The following is a 27656-nucleotide window of genomic DNA, read 5'->3' as shown; positions in this document are numbered from 1 at the left end:
ATGACCTCCGCTCAGTGTCACTCCGCCGTGATTTGGGTCAATGTTCCAATGTGTAGTTTGTACATTAAGTTTCCCCAGGAGACTTGCTCCCACGATCCAGTATAGAGTCACTCCATGCGGGCCATCCCGCTTTGCATCAGCAAAGGACCCCGTGGGTAGAGGGGTTCATAGATCGATAAGCACCCTTTTTGGTCTTTTCACCCCCTTCCTTTTTATGTGACAGCAGCGGTCAGTGTGAAGGCCGATATCCCTATCGAACTGCCCACTCGTTTTGATTTATTTGTGGCACGGGGGGGGGGGGAACAGCCCAGTGTCCCAGTTCGGAGGGCAAAACTTCCTCTTCAGCTCATGTGTGGGCCGGTGTCTGGGCCCCATCCATCCAGTCACGGCAGCCCAGCGTCTCCCCTCCAGGCCCCTGAATTAGTGCATGTGCTCTACACTCCTAGCGAAGGATGAGGGGTGTGGGAGAGGGTCCTCCCTGCTCCACAGTATTTTGCCGCTTTGGGCCGCCAAGGGGCTCCGCACGCTGTTGCCTCACTTCCCCCGAGAGAAGGGGGGGAGGGGTGGAGAAGGAGGGACACTTGGTTGTGTCTGCCCCACCCCAGCGACCCCCCCTTGCCACTCACCCCACCTCGCCGAAGTCCACAAGCGTCTGCTCCCACAAACGCGATGAATCGTCGGGTTCCGCCCCTCGGCTTCCCCAGCAAGCGCGACTCCCCAGCTCCAGCAATCTGCAAGGCTTCCTTTCGACCCAAAAATCCACAGGGACGCGTTCGTCACACCACGGCGCCTCTCTGCCCCTCAATCGGTTCCGAGGGTTTCTGTTGGGCCGCACTACGGGTTTAACTCCTCTGTGAGTGCCGAGCAGAGCTTATCAGGGGGGAGGAGGGAGGGGGAGGAGGGCCACTTGGCTAGTGTCGGCCCCCCCACCAGCGGCCTCCTCCATCCACTCACCGCACCCCGCCAAAATCCGCAGGCGTCGATTCCCCTGGGCACCGCGAGTCGCCGGGTTCCGCTCCTCGGCGTTCTCCGCGAACGTGAGACCCCGGCTCCGGCAATCGATAAGGCCTCTCCCGGCCCGTAGCTCCGCAGGGACGCACTCGTCACACTGCGATACCTCACCTCCCCTATGTTGGTTCCAGTGGGGCTCCACTGGACTGCGCCTGCATTTAAAACTCCTCCGGGAGCGCCGGGCAGGATTTATCGGTGGGCCCGGGACGGAGCCTACGTTTCAGGCATCCGTCGCGCCCGCCATCTTGGCCACACCCTGAAAGTCTGTGTATATATAATACTACTTTTCTTCTCATGTTATTATACCCATTATTATATTCCTTGCACATATATTCCCTTACTATGTATTTACGTATCTATTTATTACTCTAGTCTTACGGTACTAGAGACAAATTAAATAAAAATACAATAAAATCTATAAATATCTATAAATAAAATTCAAATTATAATTAAAAAAATAATTATAAAAGAAAAAAAGAAAAATATATATATATATATATAAAATAAATAAAAATAATACAAATTTACTCTTGTAAGCTTTACTCTGTCTCCCCATCACCCCATGTCTCTATCAATCTATCCTCCGTCCCCACTCTGACTCATACCAAACCCATTCTACTGCTTTGATCTCCAAAATAACCCTGCCTAAGCTCTTCCCTCCTCTACTGCATCTAGCACACCCCAAACCTCAGTTTACTACCATGATCTCCCAAACAACCATACAAAATTCTCACCTTTGTCTCATTCAAACCCCTTCCAGCTTTATGAAAGCCTGAAACATCACAAATCTGCCTCATGAGCCAATTTGACAATATTCCTTAGGATGACCTCACATAACACTCCTTGTCTCAACCCTCAACGGCTTGTGCAAGAGGACAACAGAAGAGTGCAATGTGCCCTTCCTCACCACAAGCTAGCTATAAAAATCCACCTTTATTATTTAATTTTGGTCTGGTCACATGCGAAGAACATTTTATCTTTGTTAATAGTAAGTGCATAAGTTTAGGCAAAGATGCCTATGTGCTACCTAATAATATAGTTATTTAGCTAAAGTATAACAATTTTACTACTCTAAAAGAAATATTTTATCTGTACTCATGTAAATTATATAATGACCGCAGAATCTGGAGTGGTAAATGTTGTGCGCAATAAAATTGCTTCAGACCAGCAGATGATATATCAAAGCATTTTAACAAGGAAATACTTCTTCAGTGATTTTACATGGTTTTAGCATTTGTAAGGACAAAATAAGCCCAAATATGGCATAGCCCTTTAAGAATTACAGGCATTTCCTCAACAATCAATCACAGAGTGATACAATCTTTCCAAATATGTAGCTAACAACAACAAACTGGGACAACCTGAATCAGGTAGCCCGTATTTCCTCACACCATTCTACTTAGCTATATTGGTAGAGTGAGCTGAATGCACTGCTTTCATGGTGGACACGTTTCTGAGAACTATATAAGACTAGTATAAAATCTTTGAATTATGGAATTTCTAACACTGAATAAAAAACAGTAAGCTTTGAGGTGTTGGGGCCTGGGGGTCGGGGAGATGGAGAGAAATAATGGGACTAATTTGGGTGCACTGATGCTTTAATGGCCCAATTCACCTACACGCAAATTATCCACAGGGTAAACTACTCTATAGGCCACTAGAGCTGTTTATGGGTCCCACAGCTCCTCAGATGCCAAGACTGTATGGTATGTTTTAACAGTCCCACCAGCAGCTCAGTTGGCCCTTTAGTCCACTGATGAGGAAGCAGAGGTGTCGTTGGTGGGCGTGGTGATTTCTTCTACTGGGGGCATTGGTTTACCATCTGAAAAGTACCCTAGAACTGCTTGGCCTGTAGGTCCTTGTAGTGACTGACACGAGTACTTCTGTGAACCTAAAACTGTGGAGCACATTACAAGATCTACACTCTCACCCAGAATTTTAAGCCACACTACAAAAATCTACACTCTTATTGGGCACAAACTCCATCTCGTGTTCTGTGCCACTGTCAAGACTCAAGAATATGTGAGAGTCATGGCAATGAGGGTCTCTTGGGAAGTGGCTTTGATGAAAAACTTGTTGAGGTATCTTTTACAAGCCACCAGAAATGTACTAGCTGTGGCAAGGCATAATTTTTCAAGGTGAGGTATTTTTAGGCCGTACTGTCCCATTCTAGGGAGTTGTTTTGCTTTACTTCCGACTGAGCTAAGATATACACACTGAAAGGAGTCGAAAAGATTCTCTGGAATGCACTTCTTAATCTGAAGAAGACATTTAATATAGCTTTTTGCAAGGTTCATGAAGGAAGGTTTGAATAGTAAAAAGTGGACTTTCAAAATGTGCAACAACAACGTGAGACCATGTATAAAGAATCTTCAATCTACAAACAGCAAATATATACATGCAAGGATACAAACACTTATATTGATATATATTCATATGCAATACAAAGCAAATAATTAATAGAAATTCATCACCGTAGGAATTCATCGCTACTGAGCAGGGCCACCTTTTTATAGCTTAAACAACCATTGAAAGAGCCGTCTAGAAGTCCCCACCCCCCCTCAGATGGAAATATAAAAAAATGCTGGCTAGTTTAAGTAAATCTTGAAAGGAATGCATTGAGAGCTGGCCATCTTCCCAAGGCACGCCTCCCAAAGTCAAACTGTTCTCTTGCCTATGATAAACACTAGCTTGTTAAGGTCTTATCGTACTAACCGCTCACCTCCTACATGTCGTGTACCAGTCCTAGCTCTTTGGTGAGAAAGAAAACACGTAGAAGTAGAAAAACACATTGCATAACATGTTTGCACAGAAAAATACTTGGCGGTGAAGCTAAGCTGAACACAAAATGGAGTCTAGGCTGAATACAAAATGGAGTCTATAACCAGTGACCACTAAAGTGACAATAGGCAGCTAAGCCAGGTGTAAAGCGGTGTGGCGTGACATCAGTGGTCAATACTCAAATAACACTACAGGAGCTGACAAAGAACAAGTGTACTGTTCACTCAAAAAGTAAATGAGCAATAAAGATGTATTTAAATCTTGTTTTTATTAAGTCGTTTGCTTTGGGGTCAGGTACAGAGGTTAAAGGTCAAGTTATGTCTTCTTACAATTTGCTGCTAATTTTAGTCTGGAGGTTGGAGTTTACTTTTCTTTCTCTGACTTCAAAGTTAGAGGATTTTGTAAAATGAGCTGTCTGACAATTGCGGCGTACAAAGAGTGTGAAATGACGGGCTGTAGGATGTCAGGTTGTTTTCTAACACACAACATTTAAATAGTTTGTAAATGACCTGTACAAGCACTTCAAAATATCTTTTAGTAATTATGGAAGCACATTTTTTGTGACTGTAATGAAAAAAAAGGTAATAGGATGGAAACAAATCTGAACACTTTGGTTGGTGATGTGCAACGATAAATATTTTGCTGAAACATACAAAAAATATTGTCTATATACTATATAGTTTTATCAGTAAAACTGCATGTTAGTTAGAAGGTTTTTGGCCATTTTAATAGAAAATGTCATGTTTGTAAATGATAGTGCTACATCGCATCATGATTTAGTAATATATGTATTACAAGTGAGTTTTTAACATTAACTGAGAAACATTCCTTGTCCAGCCCTGATGACAATGTTATTAGTGACTAGGAGGCAAGTCAGGTGTTATGTGTTCCCTATATGTGGACTAGATTCTGCTTCTACACGGAGCAAATGTTTAGCCTATTAAATCAAACAAACAATTTTTGTACAGCAGAAATGCTGATTTGCACATTTTTAGGTGCTCGCATATGTGATAACGAAGGAAAAGTTGGCTCTGTAAAAAAAATATTTTCCTAGGATCGCAATGAGACCAGTTTACAGGTCAAGTACATTACAGGTAGGTCGAGTAGCTTAGTCATTAGACCTGCAAATCTAGTAATATTTTTAGGATTTTTTTTTAGCCCCGTTATACTCCAAGTTAACTGTTCTGGCAACATAGGTTTAAAACTTCAGAAGTTAGTTGACCTTGTCCAAGAAGTTAGCTATTCAAAAGGGAAGGGAATAAAGTTGGAGACAAAGACATCATTTGTCACCAACGAGTTCCTTTAACTGGTGTATACATTTAAACAAGCACCTGGTGACAGATGAGGGATACCCAGGGTAAAACTGTGATGAAAGTGCAATCAATGCTTTACATGACCATTTTGAGACTTGGAAGGTCAACTATGTCTGGGTTGAAATATAAGCAGTTGCAGTGGTACATTTTAAACTTCTAAGATCCAGCCTTGTTGAGAACAAAGCTGCCAGGCTCAACCCAAGCATGGAAGACATCCCAAACTCATACGGGAATGTTCTTTCAACTCACTCCCTCCATCTGGTGTTGTAGGTTGTATGGCACCCATCTTTCACAAAACAGTTGCTCTGTTAACCTGATTCTGTTTTTTTTATTACATTTTTCTCTAAGTGTCCATTTTCCCCTCCACTGAGGGTAGGAACTTAGATTTCCAAAGGCATATAATAATTGGCCTGCCATCTCATGACACTCAACAGGCATTTTACATCAGGGCGTAAACCTCCTCTGTTCCTAAAGACCAAGAATAACAGGCAATGGATCACTGGTTAATGCCAAGTCAAGTACAGGTTACAGTTCACTGTGCAAAGTGTTGCTAAAAGAACTTCTGGGCATGCACAGAACACACGTCTGTCTGTACCATATTGAACACAACCCGTTCAGAACTGTCCCCTCATACGACTCCTAATGTTTAGACTCAACTAGGGCATTTATTGTTCAACTATGAATCAGGCAGTTGTAAGTAACTCTCCATATTGTGTGCAGTTAATAATCTCAGTACTGCTATGGTTCTCTGGCACCAGTGTCTAACAAATACACATTAGTGTCATTGGCTCCTCAGAACTGAGGCAATCATTCAGAGGTTGGAAGGCATCTGCCATCTGCTGGGCGGGGCAGGTGGTTCGGAGGTAATACCCTTTGTTGCTCTGGTGGATTACCATTCTCCATACTTCGAAATCTCTACCTCACTGCCGGAGATCTCTATGGCTTCAGAGGAGCCACTGTGGCTGCACTGATAGTTTGCCGAGAGGCTGCCATATTTTCTGCGACCTCTCAGCTAACTTTAAAAAATAAAATTTACAGCAACAAAGTCCCAAGCCGGACAACAAATAATGACCCTATCACCCCAGGAGTTTTTATTCAAAACCACCAGGCTTTTCCTGGCGGTTCCAAAAAGGAAAGGAAAACAATATCTCTGAACTTCTGTCCTAAATAAGGATACTCACACTTATGGCCCCACAAGTCTATTGTGCCACCAATGTAATGTTTCCACCAGCACAGTCAGCGGGGACAGCGGTAGAAACATTGCAGTCCACCCAACTCTGAAAAGAATGAGTGGAATGTTTGTTTGAAGGACAGGTACTCCACTACATTTGGGGGGGATACAAAATCTAACAAACTCTAAATAAAGGCCCTCGTCTTAAATTGGCGGTCCCTGTTCTCTGTCTAGCCCTCACAGAACCTCAAAAATCTTACCATGGGTCAAATGAATGTACTAGTATAAAAGGAACATGCCCCTAAAGACAAGGGAAGTGTGATTATAGATACATCTTCTCCCGTCCAAACAGTTGGCTGAGGTCAAAATAATTATTTGTTGCTTTGAAATTAGTTGCAAAGTAGCATCACAGCTAGAATTGCAACCAGTATTTTATGAACCTGGTCAATATTTATATGCCTATGCAGGTAAATACAAGCATAGGTAAAGCCAATAGTTCTGCCTAATTTTTCATTGCAGACTAAAACATATAACAAAAGGCTGCTGCAGTGAAAAACACAAACCAAAGACCACATCCAGTTTGAATAGTTTTTTATTGCATTTTAAGAAGGAAATCAACAACCATACAAATAATCTCACCTACATCCACAGGCCGGTGAGAAAAATAGAAATAATGAAAAAAGTAAGGAGGTGTTCAGGGCGAAGCAGGTAGTAGAAGGTTAAGAGGAGTTGGGGAGAAGAGTAAGACCTTGAGTGAATGGAAGGCAGTGTGATGCCAACACTCCACTGTATACATGTCAGGTACGGAGACCTGCACCAAAAGGTAAAGAGTGTTCCTGTCTCTCCTGGGTCAAACAAAGCACCCGTAAGCAGCGGAGACAGGTCAATTCCCGGAATTCTTGGGATAGAAAATGCACACTGGGTCTTGTCGAAATGGGGAAATCTACGCTTGGTTGCTGCTGTCAGCCGTTCCATTCCCAGTATACTCCAAAGCTTGTGTAGCCAGTCTTGCTTCGTTGGGATAGAGTTGGGGCAGAGTCAGACCCCCCCACTTGGCCAGGATGGTTTGCTTTGCTGTGCAAAGAGCGAGCGAAATTGCTTTACCCCTCACTGATGGAAACGGGTAAGTCAAGACGTTAGGGAAGCCTAGCAGGATATAGCTGGAAAGGGAATATCAGTGTCCTACATCTTGTTGATATCTGCCAGCACTTTGTACCAGAATTTTGTAGTTTAGGGAACTGCCAGATTATGTGTCAGCATCCCCGTCAGGCCAGTGTCACCAGCATTCATCAGACCCTCCTTGCTTCCATTTCGGCCGACATGCAGGTGTATAATACCAATAGTGTACAATTTTTATGAGTGTTTCAGTGCAGCCGGTACGAATGGCAGAGGAATGCGTCTGGCATAAGGTTTCTGACCATTCCTTAGGATTAACAGGGTGGCCACACTCAAGTCTCCCATCGTCGTTGTGCGAAGGAGGGTGTTTTTTGTGTCCGTGTGTTTAGAAAGCTGGATATGTCTGACAGAATCTTCTTGTCTGTGGTGCAAGTCAAAAGCCACTGCTCAGGTGTTGGGCGGTTAGCGTGAGGCTTATTATGAGGTTGTGTGATCCAGTGCCTAATAGTTACATATTGCCAAAGGGCATTGGAGGGCAGGACATAGTTCCCCTGGAGTTGAGTCAAATCCAAGAGCCTGTCCTGATCAAAGAAGTCGCTCACTCTCTTACAGCCGGCCACCTGCCTTTGCTTAAATGGTGCATCATAAAGGGCTGCAGGGAAATTCGGGTTCCCGAGGATCCACGTCAGTGCTGAAATGTGGGGAGAGAGGTTCGTCCTATGTTGGACTTTGTCCCAGGTACCCATCGTGGGCTGCAACAGAGGGGAGATGTATACCCCTGGTTGCCTGTGTTGTTCAGGAAGCCACAGCATTTTCCAAATATGGATTTCCACGGTCAATAAAGTACCAGTGCTTCTCCATCTCGGGTTTAATCCACTCCATCATATATCACAGCTGCGCTGCTTGATAATTTTGCGTTAGATTAGTAAAGCCTAACCCACCCTCCCTCAGGGGCCAGTAGGGCCTGTTTTGCCATACAGGCTTTTTTCCCTCCCCATATGTGCCGCTCAATTAATTGCTGTATTTTCCCCAGAATGTGTGTGTCTGGGGGATGGGAAGGTTGGAACAGCGGTGTTTGCATTACATAGAGTTATTTGGGCAAGAGAGTCATTTTGACAGCCGCCAGCCTTCCCATCCATGAAAGGAAGCTTCATAGCCAGGAACTCAGGTCTGCTCGAGCCATAGAGAGGACTGTTCCATAGCACAGTGCGCAGTATTCTTCCCTGTCTTGGGGATGACTGTAATGATGGCATTCCTCATGGTATCAGTGAGTGTTCCCAAGGGTAGGCGCAAAGACCTTGTAAAAATTAGACAGATAACCACCCTGACCTAGTGCTTTTCCAGGCGGAAGCCGGGCTACAGCTACTAGAACCTCTGCAGCGTGGATATCTCTATTGAGATGTGAGGCGTCTGGATCTGGGATGCTTGACAGGGTAATGAATTCAAGATATTTGTGTGCATCAGCCAGAGCTAGTGATTTTGCCATATACAAAGCAGCACAGAAGCGTTCAAATTCTTGGGCTTTTAGGGAGTCCTGCTACACAGGCCTCCCTCTGCTGTCGCTATCTCGGGTATCCTACGTATGAGGCCTTAGGCTTGCAGCCTATGCGCCAAAAGTCCCCCTGTTTTATTGCCCATGGAATAAAACTTTTTTTTAGTGTGTAATAGCGCATAATCTACTTTGTCTATATCAAGAGCCTGAAGCTCCTTACGTGCCACTACAAGCTGGCGGCGCACATGACTCAAGTCAGTCCATTTGTGTTCCTCCTCTAGGTCCCGCACCGGCCCTTCGGTTGGCGCCTCTTGTCCCTACTATCTTTGTTGTGTCATGCCAATATGGCCATGAATGTGCCCTAACTGCTTTGAGGATATCCCAGAGGAGTACATTGGGTGTGTCCAGGGTGTTGTTGATGTCGAGGTATGTGTGTATTGCGGTGGAAATTTATGTGGCAATTGTGTAATATTGCAATAACTTGGTGTTAAGTCTCCAGCTGTTGACTTGACTGGAAGTGTAAGGGGTGCGTACCGTTATAATGATGGGTAAGTGGTCTGAGAGGGCGTCAGCCCCTAGTTTGACCTTCGTGACAGCTGCCATTAGGCGCTGTGTTACAAGGAAAATATCTACGTGGGTGTAGGTCTGGTGAGTGGCAGAGAAGAAAGTGTACCCCTTGTCCATCGGATGTCTAAAGCGCCAGGCATCTACAAGCTGTATGTCCTGCAACCACTGGAGAACGGCTGCTGACACAGCCCCTGTTTGTCCTATCCTTTAAGCCGATCTGTTCAGAAGAGAGTTAGGGACTAGATTAAAGTCGCCACCTATCAGTACATCAGTGTCTGGGGATGTCATGACCCTACCAAAAGCATCTAGGAGGAAGGGCTCCTGATGATCTTTGGGAGCGTACAATGTGGCCACTGTGAAAGTGTGCACGTAGAGGGTAATGCGGAGGGAGAGTAGTCTTCCAGTCAGCTCTGCCTGGGTTTGTATGACAAGGCCTGGAATGTGCGTGGCTACAAGGATTGCCACTCTGGCTTTTTTGGAGAGCCGATGAGAAAAACTGGCGGTCAAACCAACGGGCTCTTAAGCGAAGCCGTCACCCTTGAGGAGGTGCGTTTCCTGCAGGAGGGAGATATTGCATTTGGACTTCTTAAGCATAAAGTGCTTTGTGCTTTACCGGGGCGTTGAGGCCTCGACCATTGAGGCTTCAACCATTGAGGCTAAGAACTTTAATCATGTGATAATATGACACCCGAGGAAGAGTTCAGTGGTGCAGGTGGCGCAGGGATATCAGCGGGTGGTCTAAACCTGACCGGGAGCTTTCAAGAGGTGTAGGGGAGGTAGATGTTGCGGGGGGGGAGAGAAGTCAAAGGTGGGGGTGGGGAGGAGTAGGAAGGAAAGGGGTATAAAATGAACCAAAACAGTATCCTTCCCACTCCTGGGAATCAACAGTGTCAAAACATGTCCACAGCAATCCGGCATCTACGCAGCCGCTCCAGAGGAAACAAAGTGGGGGACGGAGGTTCTGCTGCACATCCATGATGTGATGCTTCTGCTGCGGATCTGTCTGAGAGCGCCTGCATCATGGCAGAAGAGATGTGTGTGCGATCAGTGAGGCCAGAGAGTCCATTCATGAATTCAATCATTGTCAGATCTGCCACTGTAGCTGGTGTGGGAGAGCCGCTTGTTCCATTTGGCTTTCGGCTGCCTAGGGTTTTGCGGTTGATTTCTTGGTCGCACTTGGAGGGATGAGGAGTTTGGTAGGTGGACAGGTTGATGGTGAAGGCTTGGATCGTTGAGCCTCGTCATCCGATACCGAGTCAAGACCTAGGATGGTTTGAGTTTCTTCCAAGGTGCAGATGGTATGTGTCTCTTTGTTCCAAACAAACATGAGGCGGAAGGGGTGCCCAAAGCGGTAGCGAGCACCTTGTTCGCGCAGGAAGGCCATGGCTGGTCTTAGTAGCTTGCGACTTTGCAGCATCAGCGGGGAGAGATCCTGGAAGATTCCAATTTTGGCACCTTCAAAGGTGTTAATATTTGTTCTCAATCTGGGGCCATGATGAGTTCTTTCCGTCTAAATGAATGGACACATATTAAGATATCATAGGGCATGCCATGGGTCTTTGTGGGTCGACCTGCCCTGTGAGAGCAGTCCAGAACAATGTCTGTTTCGCCTCATCTGGGGCCCATGTTGGAACAGTCTGACAACCTAGCCCTCCAGCTTGCCCGAGTCCGTTTGCATAGGAACGCCTTTGATTCGGATATTTGAGCTGCGTGACCGGTTTTCAGTATCTTCTAGGTAGAGGTCCTCATTTTTGTCACGCATCTCGAAAAGTTCCCGTCAATGTTCATTTAGTTCCTACTCCTAATGATCTCCCGTTCTCTCTAGCTCATCCAATCATTGGCCCATTTCCCCCATGTCCATTCTTGAGTTCCTCTACCTCCACTGCCACTTCCTGCTTGAGTGCTGTAATTTCTTCTCTCAGCATCCCAAAGAGCTGCTCCAGGAACGTGTGGGTTACCATCTCCTCCATTCAAGTATCTCCTGACTCGGAGAGCTCCGCTTGCGAGGAAGTAGTAGGTGGTGTGTTAGGGCGGTGGTCTGGTTTCTAAGCAGAAGGCTTACTCAATAAGTCCTTGATGGAGGTATTTTTTTTTTTGTGATTCATAGCCATGGCGGGCAGCGGGATGTCCCAGTTAGGTGGCAGTGGCTCCTTTAAGCAGTGGTATGCTATAGATTGGGTGTCCACAGGTGCTGTCAGTGGTTAGGTGGCGAGATGGTGGTCCTACCTGTTGGGTTCTGGACACTATGGTATACCTCCTCATGCAGGGCCAGAGGTCAAGGCATGCAGGCATCAAGAAGAGGTGTGGGGTTTTGTCTGTAAGCTGTACAGGGACGGGCATACAGCCACTCACCCACTTTGATGGGCACCCCAGGCATGCCTCTGGGCACGGATGTAGGTCTCTTCGGCCAGGTAAAGAGTTCAGGTTGGGCACGCTTCTTTAGGATTGGGGCCCAGGGGCCAGATATCATCGCTTCTTCCACTCCCCCACACCAGCAGGCAAGCCCCTGCAGAGGCCAAGTCCAGGACCACGCCCCCTACATATGTGGCGCCTCCCAAAAGCGCTCACCTAGTCATGCAGGGGGGGCTCTCCAGCTGAGGGTCCCTGGGGGGTGTTACTTCTGTCCTGGTAAGCTGCCTCCCTCTCCAAGCAGCCCAGGAGTTAGGCTGTGATCGCCATAGCTCATTCTCCGGCAAAACATATCGGAGCTCCGAGGGGGAGCTGTTATCAATCTTAGACAAGAGGCCCCCTTCCACAAAGACCACGTTCTATGCACAAATCATCTATGAGATTAATAACTTACAGAGTGAACACTGTTCAGTTTTGAGATGTAGCATAGTCCATCAAGCTATGTAATACAAGCACTACATATGAGGAATAAAAGTACATAAAAAGGAGTAAGAGAGTGCTCCTCTTGGCGGAGCCAAAGCCCACTCTGTGTATATTTTAAATAGCCAGTAACAATAGATAATTCAGACAGCTGTGTTGTCAAACTACATATAAACATTGGGAAAAGCAGTGGAATGCAGTACTTTCTCCTTTAACATATAAAGCTAACATTGCAAACACATGGAGAAAGTACTTACTAGTAAATAAGTATATGAGTGCTGTCTAAATTACTTCTAAACAATTATTGAAGCGGGACAACGGTCTTGTATCGTGGATAGCCTATTTTCAAAACAATCAGGTAAGGGTTGGCTTGTACCTACGTTGGGCAGCCTCCTCACCTTAGGAGTCCATACAGGTGGGGAACAAAAGCTCACAAGGCAGCAGTACTAGTCTGTTTCTGTTTTTTTTTAATGGAATGGAGTTTGCTAAGCCCGTCCTGGCACTGGGCTGCATTCCCTACTCATATACCCCAAATAGTCTTACTGGCCCCCTGGGACTGATTGAGAGCTTTAACCACAATATGTCCTCGTTGGGTGTGAGAGAATAGAAGGTGGAGAACAGAAAGCACACCATGAACCTGGGATTCACAGTGTTAAAAAAAATACAATGTGGTTGGGCACACCCATCCTGGCATCAGGATGCAATCCCCAACCCTAGTCCCCAAGCAATCGTTAACAGTCCTCCTGCCCTGCCTAGGGGAAGCGTAAAGCACACTAAACACCAGGTGCCTTATTACAGTAAGTGTCTCCAGTTGCAGCAGGCACTTGTACATGCTGCTCGTGTCTCTGGGGCATTGTGGTAATATAGAAGAGGTTGCAGATGCTTATTCCACCTCACCTATAATCTGAACTGTGCCGGCATGATCATGGGGGAGCCAAACCTTGTCTCTGACATGATAAGATGGGGCTTCGCATTGTCTCTTATCTGCAATTTTCTTCATCCGCAGTTTTGTGGCTAAAAGATTGAAATGTATAATACGTTGGATTCTACGTAGTCGTTGAGCAAACGATGAGATAGCAGGAACTGTAGATGATTCCCGGATAGCAGCCGGAAAGGATTTAGGATGAAAACCGTAAGAGCAAAAAAAAAAAATAAAGAGTGACCTTCGATGTGCTATGTACTGCGTTGTTATACAAAAATTCAGCTAGTGGTAAGTACACAGACCAGTTGCTCTGTGTAGCATTGCAAAAACAGCGTAAATATTGTTCAAGCCCTTGGTTTAGGCGTTCCGTTTGACCATTAGTTTGTGGATAAAAAACAGATGACAAGGCCACATCTATGTGCAGTGTTTTGCAAAAATGCTTCCAAAAGCGTGACATGAATTAGGAGCCACAGTCTGAGATAATGACTTGTTGGAGACCATGAAGGCGAAAGATAGCCTGTATAAAGAGTTGGCTCAATTCTTTAGCATTAGGTATCTTTTTTAATGCAGTAAAATGGGCCATTTTTATAAATGAATCAACTGTAACCATTTTACTCGATTTCCTGCTGGGTGAGGTAAGAAACACATGAAATCTGTAGACACAGTATGCCAAGGAATTGGTGGAACGGGTAAGGACCGAAGCAATCCTGCTGGTTTGGTATGAGGTATCTAGGTTTGTGCACATGGGGGACAAGAAGCCACATATCTTTCAGTGTCTGTTTTAATTGTGGGCCACCAAAAAGTGCGAAGGAGTAGTTCTTGGGTCGCTTAAATACCGCGATCACCGGCAATGGGAGAATCATGACACATCTGTAGGGCTTTGGTTTGAACCATTTCTGTAGGGAGGAACAATGCATCCTTATGATAGTAGTATCCCTTAAATTTACGTAGATGTGGATGTAAGTTGTTCATTTCAACTCTAGAATGGGATAAGTATTCAGACTTCACTTTATCAATAAAGGATTGCACTATTCCAATAATTCTATCCGGTTCAATTATGTTTTGTGTAGGATGATTGGGGCTTTCAGGATAACGTTGTGACAAGGTGTCTGCCAAAATATTCTGAGAACCAGGGATGTAAGTTATGTAGAAGTCAAATTGACTAAAAAAGAAGGCCCATCGGGCTTGACGACTGTTCCGGCATTGAAAATTACGTAGACACTGTAAGTTTCGATGATCTGTTCTAACTTCAAAGGTTTCTCTTGAACCTATGAGGAATTGTCTCCTTTCTTTATAGGCTGTCTTTAAGGCAAGCAGTTCCCTTTCCGAAACAGAGTAATTACGTTCTGAATCAGGTAATATATGGGACAGGTAAAAAAACAGATGTTCTAATCCATCATCGCTTTGTTCTTGTAGTAATGCGGCCCCCTATTGCTCTCTCTGAAGCATCAGTGATAACTATACATTTCTTGGTGGTATCAGGGTGCCGTAAGATAGGAGCTTGCATGAACGCATGCTTTAGGCCTTGAAATACTGTTTCTGCACCCTCTGTCCATCAGAAGCTGTTCCGTAGACTCTCTTTAAGAGTTTGTGTGATATGACTAGTTTGCTGGGCGAAATCCGCTATGAATTGTCTATATAAATTGTCCAGTCCCAAAAAACACTGGGTTTCTTTGATAGAAGAAGGAGATGGACAATATAGAATGGCTTGAACCTTGCCTGAGTACATGGCAATACCAACTTGGTTGATATGATACTGCAAGTATTTCACATCAGATTTATCAAATTCACATTTCTCTGGTTTGCAAAATAGTTGGTGTTTCCGGAATCTTTCTAAAACTTGAAGTACATGTATAGTATGATGTTCTGGATGAATGGAATATACTAAGATATCATCTAGGTATATAACAACTGTTTGGTTTAAAAGGCCAGAAAACACTGAGTCCATAAACATTTGAAAAATAGATGGGGCGTTGGTTAGATCAAAAGGCATTACACGAAAGACATAATGACCAAAAGGGGTTCGGAAGGCAGTCTTCCATTCATCACCCTCTTTTATTCGTAGACGATGGTAGGATCCTCTAAGAACCGACTTGGCAAATTTCTTTGCTCCTCTCACAGCTTCTAGAATATCTTTTATGAGGGGTAGAGGATACCGGTTCTTTATGGTGATCTTATTTAGTCCGCAAAAGTATATACAGGGGTGCAGATCCATCTTCTTTGGCACGAAGAAGAGAGGAGCCCCAGCGGGTGAAGAAGATCCAGATATTCCTTGAGTATCTTCTTTTCAGGCTCAGTAAGGGAGCACATTCTCCCAAAGGGTACTACGGTACCAGTTTCCAAGGGAATAGCACAATCATATTCTCTATGTGGTGGCAGCAATGGTCTTTCAGGTTTCTGAAAACACATCTGCATATTCCAGGTAATGACTGGGTACCCCTTGGATAGAGTTGATGGAACAACACACCTCTTTTTGTGTCAAAGGCATGCTCTTTAGTGATCAGTAAGTTCCTGATAGAAAGCAATGATGTTGACAGAATTGGGAAGAAAGCGAGATAGTTCTGGTTTCCCAATTGACATAGGGATTGTGTCGTGTTAGCCAAGGTATACCTACAATGATCACATGATTCGGTGAAAAAATCATATCAAAAGAGACATATTCCCAATGTTTCCAGAGTTGTAAACATAAGGTGGGAGTAGTATTTGTGACAGGACCTGAAGCTAGAAAGTATCCATAAACCTGCTCCGGTATGTCTTTAGGTATCCGAGGGATTTTCTTTTCCTTAGCCCATGCCTCATCAAAGTATATTCCACTGGCTCCACAGTCCAACAATGCTAATGCTCTTTCCTCCCGGCTGTCAGGTAACTGCAATGTAATAGGCAAAAGAAAGGGGGTTGTTATTTCTTCTTTGGAAGAACAAATAGAGGGCATCTCAGAACTTCCAGTCCCCTCCCTTCTTACAGGGGATGGGAGTTGGCATTTCCCGAAGACTTTGAAGGACAAGTGGGGCATATACGGATTAAGTGACCAGAAGCACCACAGTAAAGACTCAGTCCTTTCCATCATCTGGTTTCACGTTCACTAACAGTTAGGGGCCCACGGGCTGTGTTGATTTGCATAGATTCCTCCTCGGTAGTCCCTCTAGATTCGGATCGCCTTTCTTCGGGACAATGAGTAATGGGACGATGAGTGATTGTACATGTGATTCCTGACTGTGATGGTACACAACTCTTTCTCTTCTCCATCCTACGTTCATTAAGGCGATATTCTATGGAGAGTGCTAAGTCCATTAAACCTTTCATATCACCCACTCTAGAGGAGTGCACTAATTCATCTTTTATTTCATCCCTGGTCAGATGAAGCTGGAGTGCCGCCTTGGTTCTTGTAGGTCCTGCTCTGGCCGAGGTAAAAGCGACCCCTCCTGGTAGCCATGGTGCTGCTGACAATGGTACACCACAACAGTCCGTGCCCTCCAGAAGGAGTCCCAGAGGAAAAACCCCTAAGGGAAAAAACCTCTCTGACAGGAACTCCCTGGAACAAAAACAACAACAAAAAAAGGACACGTCAAAAATCAAGACTTCTACGCCAGGAAAAGAACAACAGGATATAGCAGGAAAAAAACAGGAACAGAACTGGAATCAGAGAAAAACCAGTCGAAGGGTGATAACCACCAAGAGAAGTTTTGCAATGCAAAGAGAACAAGAATCTGACCCCTTATATACCAATCAGCAGGAAGTGGCATGCAGGAATAAGTAAGAACGCCATCTTAGACTGGGAAAAGTACTACAAAAAAGCAGAGTAGGCACGATCATAGAAAAGGAAACTGATGTATGCAGGGAAAACATGAGAACTGAATGCTGAGAAGTAGAGATCATAGCCCCACAAGGGAAGAAGAAAAGGAAAAAAGGAAGAGCCCTAGATCAGGGCACCAGGTAAGTGACGGGCCAGGGAGGTGGGGGCATGGACACCCCAAGGCAAACGCCACGCATTGATCGAGGCAAGGGCCGACGCCCAACCCTGGGCCTCAGACCTCGCCGTGGGCAACAATTCATGCCGCGGCTGAGAAAAAAAGGCTGTGGCAAGCCCCTTGATCCGTAAAACGGACCGCCAACCTCACCGCGGCCCGATGAGAGGACGCTTCGGCGTGATAATCTGCCCCTGGAAAGGTCAGAAAACAGTCAAAATGCTTTTCCATTAATGGGGAGCAGCCCTTGGCAAAGTGGCCGCACTCTGCTCCAAAAAATAAAAAACCCTGGTGTCTAGTGGGGTGGATCCCTGCTTGGGGATTGTCCTCCCTGTGCAATATAGCTTGAAAAAAAAAAGAAAAAAACAAAAAAAAAAAAACATTATGCATGGCCAGCACTGACCACATCATAGCGTTTTTTTGTTTTTGTTGCTTCAATGCATCAGGTTAAAGTCAAATAAGGGTGCAATTTAAATAGCAAATAACAGTGGCGTCCAGTCAACCATTTTGTAATAGGTCTGAATAAACCGTTTTTTAATGTATTTGAATGTAACTGTTAAACAAGCTGCTCATTGTGAGCTGTAAGATGATACAGGTTTTTCATATCTATACCACGTATACACAGTGGGCAGAAGATAAACAGTAAAACAAAGGGCCCTGGGGCAGGAGATTAGCAAAGCATCCAGTTTAATTTAACAATTGAAGACTTTCGAAGGCATGCAATTTTCACGCAACTTTGCTGGACGTTCAGGTCTTTCAGTGAGATGTTATCTCAGATGTTACAAAGTTAGATAATAATTGAATATTTGATATGCTGACATGGACTCTGGTATCACTAAAATTGGCTTGACGCGTATGCATTATTGAAAACGTGACAGATTCCATAAGACAGATAGGCCCAATTGAGATCTGCAGAGGCAGGTATGCCACAAGCTGGTTGCATGGTATTATCTGTGTTTAAAGAAAAACCAAGATGTCTGCACCCCGGGGTAATTGTGCTATGTGGAGATGCCTTGATTAAGAAAACACGAGCGTGCACTCTGTAATTTCAAGTATCTTCTGCAGTCCCTACCCCACCTTCTCTTTGCACAAGGCTGTTTATCCAATTAACTCGGTGTTTTCTACATTTGAAGCAAGCATGAATGCTGATCTTTGATTCTATTTCAGGTTTGATTCTTTTATAAATACATTTAGTGAAACAAGACTAGAGGTTATTAGGTAATGTTAACCTGAAAGAAAATAACCAGCTTCAAAAAGAACTCAGATTGGAAAATTGGTCATCTCTGCTTGTGGGAGCAGGCACAACAGAGGGCTAAGCAACACAAGGTTGGTGAGTGGAAGGAGAAAAGTGGGTGGAAGAAGAGCATCGGGGTGGAGAGGAGATGGCCTGCACATGCACCCGTATGGAGTGCTAGATAACAAGTTGAAAAAAGTACCTTCCAAAGTGTGTGGCCACTGGCCAGGGACCAGAAGCTGTACTTGTGCCAAGTTCTATGGCACAGACAACCAAGCAAAGCAATTGCAGGATAATGTGCTGACCAATCAGAAGTAAGGAAATTAAGGCAGTGATTCCAACGAATGGTAAGTAATGAACGGGTATAGTTTCGTGACCAGTGACGTAAACTGGTGCGCGGACAGTCCCATTGGCAAACATCCCAGAGAGGGGTTTTCGCCCTCCTGGCTCAGTCTCCCCTTGTCTCGTTGCAGGTAATGGTTTTGCCCCGACGTGACACACGGGCAAGTATAAAAATAAAAGTGGCGCGAGTAGGCAGCAGGGACGAACGGAGCGCAAAAGTTATGTCCTGCTCGCAGCAAACCTAAAACTCCACTGCGTGTCCAAGCATTATTGCTGCGCGGTGCGCTGCACGCATATTCAGGACTCCAACCTGGCAACGAGAATTCTTGGACCCACCTGCCTTTGTGCTGCTAGGGACATTGTCTGCCCACTCCGCAGCCCGAGTGCTGCCTGACGTTTTTCCGCCCGGCAAAAGCTAATGTGGGCATGGCCGCCCCTCCACTGCCCCGAGGGCAAATTAGTGCCGGTAAGCGCCCAAAAACGCATTCCCTCTGCTCACACTTCTTCCGTGGATACCTTGAGGATGACTGGAGCTCTGCCAGGCCCCTGCAGCCAGTGAGGGGACCCTCAGTTTTGCTGCGTGCTACATACTTGGCCATAGCATGTCCACAGAGTGGCCAACAGACTGCGTTGCCACCACTGTTGACTCCATCAGTAGAGCGCCTGCATACTGAGGTCCGGCTCACACCCCTGCACCAGTAATCTCAGTGGCCCCTACAAATTAAGCCCTCCAGGTTCTGCTGTGTGGACTCACTGGTTTTTGATCTTGGCACGCCAGCACGCCTCCTGTATGGACTCCCAGCCACCCCTCCTAGACCTCGCCTCACGCACCCACACTCTACAACATGGCCACCATACCTGCCGGTGAGCCATTCATCATAAGAGGCACACCTTCCGCCCAGGCTTCCAGGTGGAAAGATTGGGTAGAGAGAGTCATCCTTTTCTTTGAAGCAAACAAAGTAGACAACACCCAAAATAGAGCAATGCTCTTCCATCTCTATGGGAAAGACATTCACAGAATTTCAAAAACCATTGAAGAAGCCGCCCTGAAGACCCACCTCATGCTAATAAACGCACTAAACGCCCATTTTGAGCTGATGCTTAACACAGACTATGAGCGTTTTATATTTTGACAGGCCCGTCAACTAGAGGATGAATCAATATACTCATTCCACATGCGTCTGAAGGAATTAGCCAGCACATGCCAATTTGTGAATGAGAGAGAGGAAATCATAGGGCAAATAATAATAGGGTGCGTGTCCACAAAGCTAAGAGAACTAATTCTTGAGGAGTCAGGACGATCACTAGCAGACATACTCACGTTGGGGAGAACAAAAGAACTCTCCAAGTCTAGAGCATCGCATATGGAAGCAGCACTACAAGGCCATTTGAAAGAAGAACCAGTAAATGCCATCACGCCGCCGCCCAACAAGCTGAGACCCAAACAGCGCTACGCACCAAACAAGACATGCGGCTACTGCGGAGGACCCTCTCACCGCCCCTCAGACTGCCCGGCCAGAGGGAAGACATGCATAGGATGCGGGAAACTCAACCACTTCCTGAAGGTGTGCAGGTCACGGAAAGGAAAGACCTCAAACTCCATGACCAATGCCATCTTTCATCCACAAAAGTTAAACTAGTGACATGGATGATGGTGACAATGAGGAACATGCAGTTCATTCCATTTTCACAATAGGCTCAGCGTCTGGCACGACACAACAACTACCCAGGTGCAGCATACAAGTTGGAGGACACACGACCCAAGCGGTGGTGGACACAGGTGCCTCGATTAATATCATGTCGTCCAACACGTACGAGGAGATGAATCCGCTCCAAAGTCTGACCCCAACAACCAAAGTATTTGCCTACGGACAGTCCTCCCCACTTGTTATGAGGGGAAAGTTCAAAACGACACTGACTTATGGACCCCACTCATACGAACGACAAGTGTACGTGGCAAAAGACGGCCGCGGCATGCTGGTAGGATGTGGCGCCATCGAAGATCTAGGCATAGTGTCTTTCACTTTCAAGAGTCCATTGATGACATGCTGAGAAACTTCGCCGGCATTTTCGAGGGCATTAGGTGTTTAAAAAGCAAGGAAATCAAGCTCCACATAGACAAAACCATACAACCAGTAGCCCTTCGCCACTGCCGCATCGCTTATCACCTGCGACCACTAGTTGAAAAAGAACTAGACAAACTTGAGGCATTCGGCATAATCGAAAGAGTCACCGGTCCAACACCATGGGTATCCCCAATCGTAGTGGCCAGGAAGCCCAAGCAGCCAGGGGAGATGAGGATCTGTGTTGACATGAGTCTACCCAATGTAGGAATCAAGAGAGAACAACACCTCACCCAGACTATAGATGACCTGATTGGCGAAATCAGTAGAGGCTGTTGGTTCTCCAAGCTAGACTTGAGATCTGGGTACCACCAACTAATTCTCGCAGAGGAATCCCGCTACATAACAACGTTTTCAACACATGGGGGACTCCGTTGCTATAGCCGGCTCAAATTTTTAATCTCTAGCGCTGCTGAGGTATTCCAAAACACCATCCACGAACTGCTGGCTGACCTCCCTGGAGTTCACAATGTCAGCGACGACATCTTCGTGTGCGCTCGCACCCTGCCCGAACACAAGGGTCACCTGAAGAAAGTGCTCCAGAGACTCCATGACTCCGGTTTGACCCTCCATCGCAACAAATGTGAGTTCCTCAAGAGAAAGCTGCAATTTTTTGGTTATGTCTTCTTATCCGAAGGCGTTGCTCCAGACCCCGCCAAGGTCCAAGACATCAAAGATGCACCTCCCCCAACAACAGTAACGGAGATTTGCAGTTTCCTAGGCATGGTAAACTACTGTGGCCGGTTCATAAAAGGACTCACCCTCCTAACACAACCGCTTCGAGACCTCACCAAATCAGCTATACCATGGGATGGGGACCCTTCCAAGACGCAGCGTTTCAAAACACCAAGGATGCACTGTCAGCAGACACTAAATTAAGGTACTTCGACCCATCCAAAGACACCTCAATAGCCGTAGATGCAGGCCCAAACGGACTAGGTGCGGTGCTGCTACAAAAGGAAACTCAAGAGGACTGGTCTCCAGTGGCCTACGCCAGTCGGTCCCCACCCCGACTGAGCAGAGGTACTCACAAATAGAAAAGGAAGCCATTACAATACACTGGGGGTGTAGGCACTTCCACCTCTGTGTGTATGGACATCCATTTACAATGCTGACAGATCATAAACCCTTACTTCCCCTTTTTCATAGGACGGCCTCCAACCCACCTCCTCGAATCAAGAAGTGGTTACTCCAACTCCAGGAGTATAACTGTCGAATAGAATATCGGCCGGGATCCAACAATCCAGCAGACTATCTCTTGCGCCACCCTCGGTCAGCCACTGAGGAAGAAGAGAGAGAGGTGCAAGAAGCAGACGAGTACGTTAGGTATGTGGCTGAACGATCTCACCCTCGACCTATATCGAATGAGGAGCTCTGTCAAGCCACAGCACAAGACGAGTGTCTCCAGAAAGTGCTTGCAGCAGTCCGGAGTGGACAGTGGCACGTTCTAAAACGACAGTGGCTCCAACTCACTATACAATCCAGGCGCATCATGGAGAGCCTACACCATGTTCGAGAAGAACCTACTGCGGGCCCGGATGGATGCCTACTCCGTGGACAACGCCTTGTTGTCCCTTCCAGCCTAGCAGATCAGGTTGTTCAGTTAGCCCATGCAGGTCACCAAGGCATGGTGAAGACAAAAAACAGACTGCGAGCTAAAGTGTGGTTTCCTATGATGGATGAGAAGGTGGAAACCATGATCCGGTCATGTGAGTGGTGTCAAGCAGCAGGGAGTCCCAATCCTCCAGTCCCCATCACTACTGAACGAGGGCCAAGTCGACCGTGGGAGGCTGCGAGTATTGACTTTGGAAGTTTGCCAGATGGCCGGCACATGCTAGTCTCAATAGATGACTATTTGAAATATCCCGAGGTGGAGATCTTCCAGTCCTTGACAGCCACCGAGGTACTCCCCAAAATAGAAAAGATTCTAGCCACCCATGGCATCATCAAGGAAGTGAGAACAGACAATGGGCCACCGTTCCAAGGCCGAGAGGTGGCAGCATATCTAACGTCCAAGGGGATTGTCCACAAAAAGATAACACCTTGCAGGCCACAAGCCAAAAGCGAAGTGGAAAGGTTCATGAGAACCCTCAACAAGGTTGTCAGGATTGCCAGTGCGTCTCATCACTCACCTAAAACAGCTATCTACTCATTCCTACGAAACTATCGCCTGACTCCCCATGCCACAACTAAATGCGCTCCTGCTCATTTGTCTACGGGGAGAGTAGTGCAAGACTCGATTCCACACCACCCAGACTGGGCACCCAAGTTCATAAATGATGAACAGACCTACGAAAGACTACAAATGATTGAGTGAGCCGTCATAGAGGTGCCAAAGTATCAGATCTCCGAGTAGGGGACAAGGTGCTCGTGAAGGACAGGAATCCAGGCAGCAAGTTCAGGCTGCCATTTGACCCTCATTCGTGGACAATCGTGAGACGCCAAGGCACCCTAGTGGTCGCTCGCCGTGGATCTGAGGAACTCACCCGGAATGTGTCAGTGTTCAAACGATTTCATTCCTCAGCTCCGTCGTCTGGGTCAACGCCAACGATCGTCTCACCAGATGCCCTAATCCCTCCACTGATGACAATGTCCCCAACGTGACTGAGGATATCAGAGACCAAGTATCTACTCCTCCGTCACCCCCCCAGGTCTCAGACTGCCTGACTCCTGAGTTTGAGTCATCAGAGCCTAGAATCCCGGATCGCTCTGTTCGCACAAGATATGGTCTAAGGTGCAACCCCTGCCGGCAGTAAAGCTCCAAGACTATATAGCTTGATCTGTGGCAGGTCAAGATCAAGCGAAGACTTGAACCTGACTATGACTAGACTGAACATTTCTTAAGTTATGTGTTGTTGTTTGTTTAAATTTTTGGAGGAATGTAGTGTCGCGACCAGTGACGTAAACTGGTGCGCGGACACTCCCATTGGCAAACATGCCAGAGAGGGGTTTTCGCCCTCCTAGCTCAGTCTCCCTTTGTCTTATTGCGGTTAATGGTTTTGCCCTGACGTGACGCGGGGAAAGTATAAAAATAAAAGTGGCGCGAGCAGGCAGCGGGGACGAACGGAGCGCAAAAGTTATGTGTGCTGTCCTGCTTGCGGCAAACCTAAAACTCCACTGCGTGTCCGAGCATTATTGCCGCGCTGCACGCATATTCAGGAGTCTCACCTCCGACTCCACAGATGGGTTCTAAGCCCTTTGTAAGATTCCTTTTTTTTTTTAAATACAAGAGATTTTGCAAGCACAATCGCTGTGCAGGCGAAACCTAAAAGCAAGTCGAGAAGCACATCAAAAGTGTTCGCCCCTCCTGAAAAAAAAGTGGATTGTGGTAGGGAGAAAAGGAGACGGTGGAAAAAATTAATAATAAAAAAAAAAAAAATAGTGCTTGAAAAGCTGACACTTGGCTAATACTGGAGCAGCCAATCAGAGAGATGGTAAAAAGATGTAAGGGACAAACACAATCCCGATGGGCTAAAACATAAAAATGCGTATACAAAGTAAGCAAAAGTGAATAACAAAACAGAAAGCCAATGGTAAGTCTTGTGGGGAACGTATTAATAGGTCAGCTTTTAATTTGTCCCCAATGTCTTTGCAACGAAGCAGCTAAAAAAGACACCATTAATTAGACAAAAAATAGCATACTGTGTGTCTTCTAGTCTAAACGCATCGACCCGCTAGTTAAGATTCGCTGTAAAAAATCTACAATAAAGGACGCAGTATACTTTTGTGTTTAATAGCTTAGTCTGGGAAATTATGTAAGAAACAGAGTGACTGCACTACTCACCACTTCTCCCTCCTCCCGCGTGTTCGAAATTCTCTCACATTAGACGTCCCTGAATCAATTGAAGCCCCCGCCTCTCGGCTAGAAACAGATCAGCACCTCACCAATCACAAGCAGTCCTAAGGACACCCGCCTTCCCAACAAGCACCGCCAGCCGCAAACTCAGCTGTGACACTGTTCTCCTTCCACCAATCAGTACCCTTTGCTTACAGGACTCTTTCACAAAGTGCCCCGGGCGCAGGGCTCCGGACTGCATTTCCCGGCATTCCGCTTGCTCCTGTTTAACCTTCTGACGCCTCTTGCGTGTGGGACTGAACCCCCCACCCCTCTCCACCCCCCCTGCCAATAGCTCTCGCTTTCTCTGTTCTTGATGTCATTCAAGTTTCCCGAGCAGGGGCAGTCATGGCGGGTGTGTGGATGTGCAGGTTCAGTGCGCTTCTCTCCCGGCCCTTGAGAGGTTCTTTAATCACGGAAGTTGTGCGTCCTGCTAGAGCCATCTCGAGCTGCATAGACCGTAAGATACTGGACACAGGCTTGTCTACCAGCCAAATGACACTATTATATGTTACACTTTCCATGTTACTCTGTCTCTGCCCTTGATTTTTTTAAATCAAAAACACTTTGCACGCTGGGTTCGTTGCCATATACTTAGAACTATGAAAGTGACACAACACTTCTTCAGTGCAAAGTCGTGTTGCTCAAATGTATAGGACTAATAGATTGTATGACAATGTGTAGCTGATTTGTTTTCTCCTTTAGGACGTTCTAGTGTTCTGCCTGTTTTTTTAAGAGAACTCAGCTAATTGAATGGGTTTGCGCACCCCTGTCCATGGCCCATTGTGTCTACATTGATGCAGGGTGAAAGGTTATTAAGGTGTCCTTACGACATGCTGGTACTGCACCATTTAAGGGGAATGCTTGTGTCAAGCATGGGTATGTAGTGATTGTAATTACCTTTTGAGTTTGTGTAATCCCAAGTCAAAAAGGAAGATCATGCTAGAGTCATACTGAAGTCATCCGATGACTTCAGCTGGGCTATTCCTGTAATTAGCTGGAGGAGTCATCAGAAACAATCCTGAAATATGTTTATAGGGCAAAATATTTAAATGAGATTACTCCAGAGTCATCACAAAAACTACTCTAGGATGGGGTTCTGATGACTTCCTTGAAAAATGTGTTAATAGCTTTAACTACTCCAGGAGGACTCCTGGACAATTTGGGAATAAAAGCAGATTACTTTATGAAGGCTTACACGAGGATGTATTTGTATTACTTCAGGATGACTTCAAGATGTGTTTATATTACTTCATGATGACTGTTTAAGGGTGTGTTTGTTCACAATGACTTGAGGACTTCTGGGTATGTATTTTTTTCTGCTCCAGTACGATTCCATTGTGATAGCTTCATCAAAGTAATTTTCAGTGGTTAATGTGCTCCCGTCCCCCCCAGTCTGTTAGTCTTTTGTGCATGTTAAGGACCTTAATTAAGAGCATGTCACATAACTAATAACTGTGGTTACCACAAATTTAGAATCAAATGGGGAATATCTGGAAACTGTTTCATATGTTATGCTACTATAAAAGAACACTGTGTGTATATCAATTTATAGCATATTCATCATTGGCATTTGCACTTTTAACTATTTGTAACTTGGGGACAGAGAACTTCCTTCCTGACCTAAATCCATGTATCTCACTTGCAGTAACCCTCCATTATTTTGGCTCTTGCTGGTGTTGAATGAGGGGTGATAGTTAAGCAGTAACAACTGTGGGAGATGAACATTCTGAGGAGTTATAGGTGAAAGGATGTTCTAAGCATTAGGCATGAACTTCCCTTTTTCTGAGCACACAGAGTGTATGAAACTCTTAGTGGGAGAGGGCTTTGTATGCACCTGTGGGTGGTATAGTATGTGGCACTGTGAGTCGTGCTGCATTGTGATGTCAGTGGCAAGCACATGGTGCAAGTGGCTACACATTAATGTGTATTGTAAAGGGGTAAGAGTTGTGAATGATGGAAAGAGGAGCTATAACTACTGCAAGCGTTATGTAAGTGGCCTTTAGTGAGCCATGCGATGTTCCATGTGGCAACAGATAAATGGTATAAATGTTGTAAAACTGTGAGAACAGTTTTTAAATTCAAGTGGTTGGAGTGAATATTCAGAGAGTGACTAAATACAGTAAGCGGGGAGAACAGCAATTAACAGAAGTCGTGAACTGTGGAACAGAACAGCATAGAATCGCAGAGTGTGTTAAGTGGCATGTTAAGACTGAATGCAGAGAGCTAAATCAAATAGTGCCTGTGGATAGTGGAGCAGTAGAGCAATGGGCAGTAGAGTATCTATTTGACGTAAGAAGTGTTGTGTGGTGAGTAAATGTGGGGAATGCAAGTGGATGTTGAGAATGGATATGAAGAGCTCGTGTGAAGAGCTGATCTTGGGAGGAGAGGTAGAAATTGGAAAGCTGTGTAAGGAGTTGGAAAGTAGAATGTTTGTGAGGACTGGAGGTGATCAAATGTAGAATGCCAGAGGATGTTTGTGGGTATAGAGAGCCTGACTGTTGGTGAAGAGTGGATGCAGATGATGGGGAGAATAAAATGATGGGACATGGATCATACAGAGCAGATGGAGCGGATCAGAAGTTTATGATTTGGAAATAGCAGGGTAGCAACATAATTTAGTGGATTTACAGTGAAAGAACAGGTTGGGTAGTTTGCAGATGTAAATGTTTGGTAGAGCTGGTACAGAGGAAATGTTGAGAGTGGAGCACAGTGCGGGTCGAGAGAATGTGTGGAGTGGATGTAGAGTGTCGATGTACAGGATATAGAACTTGGAGAGTAAATATATAGAGCAAAGAAGAGAAGCAGATAATGAATGTAGAGCATGCACTAAAGACGTGGTTAGTTGGTGTGGAGAATATATGGAGAGTGGATGTATGCAGAGGAGAGCATGTCGACGGTAAAGAGTACATCTACAAGAAGTACATAAAAGCTGGTGGGGAAGAGAGCACATTG

At 45.7% G+C, this 27656-nt stretch overlaps 2 protein-coding genes across 3 annotated transcripts in view; one reads left to right on the top strand and one right to left on the bottom strand.

Annotated features, from left to right (window-relative positions):
* THYN1 (thymocyte nuclear protein 1) overlaps positions 1–24843 on the bottom strand; it is a 191985-nt gene extending 167142 nt beyond the window's left edge. The window contains exon 1 of one of the 2 annotated variants that reach the window (XM_069224450.1): positions 24651–24843. The gene's annotated coding sequence lies outside the window, so the exon portion shown is untranslated. The remainder of the gene's footprint in view (positions 1–24650) is intronic. The other variant, XM_069224449.1, reaches the window with a different exon arrangement.
* Positions 24844–24908: 65 nt separating this feature from the next.
* ACAD8 (acyl-CoA dehydrogenase family member 8) overlaps positions 24909–27656 on the top strand; it is a 226395-nt gene continuing 223647 nt past the window's right edge. Inside the window, exon 1 of the mRNA XM_069224448.1 lies at positions 24909–25161. Coding sequence (XP_069080549.1) covers positions 25050–25161 — 112 coding nt within the window. The 5' untranslated portion in view covers positions 24909–25049. The remainder of the gene's footprint in view (positions 25162–27656) is intronic.

This window comes from Pleurodeles waltl, chromosome 3_1 (assembly GCF_031143425.1).
Source record: "Pleurodeles waltl isolate 20211129_DDA chromosome 3_1, aPleWal1.hap1.20221129, whole genome shotgun sequence".
Lineage (NCBI taxonomy): Eukaryota > Metazoa > Chordata > Amphibia > Caudata > Salamandridae > Pleurodeles > Pleurodeles waltl.
The sequence above is the reverse complement of the archived record's forward strand: the minus strand, read 5'-3'. Positions and strand labels throughout refer to the sequence as shown.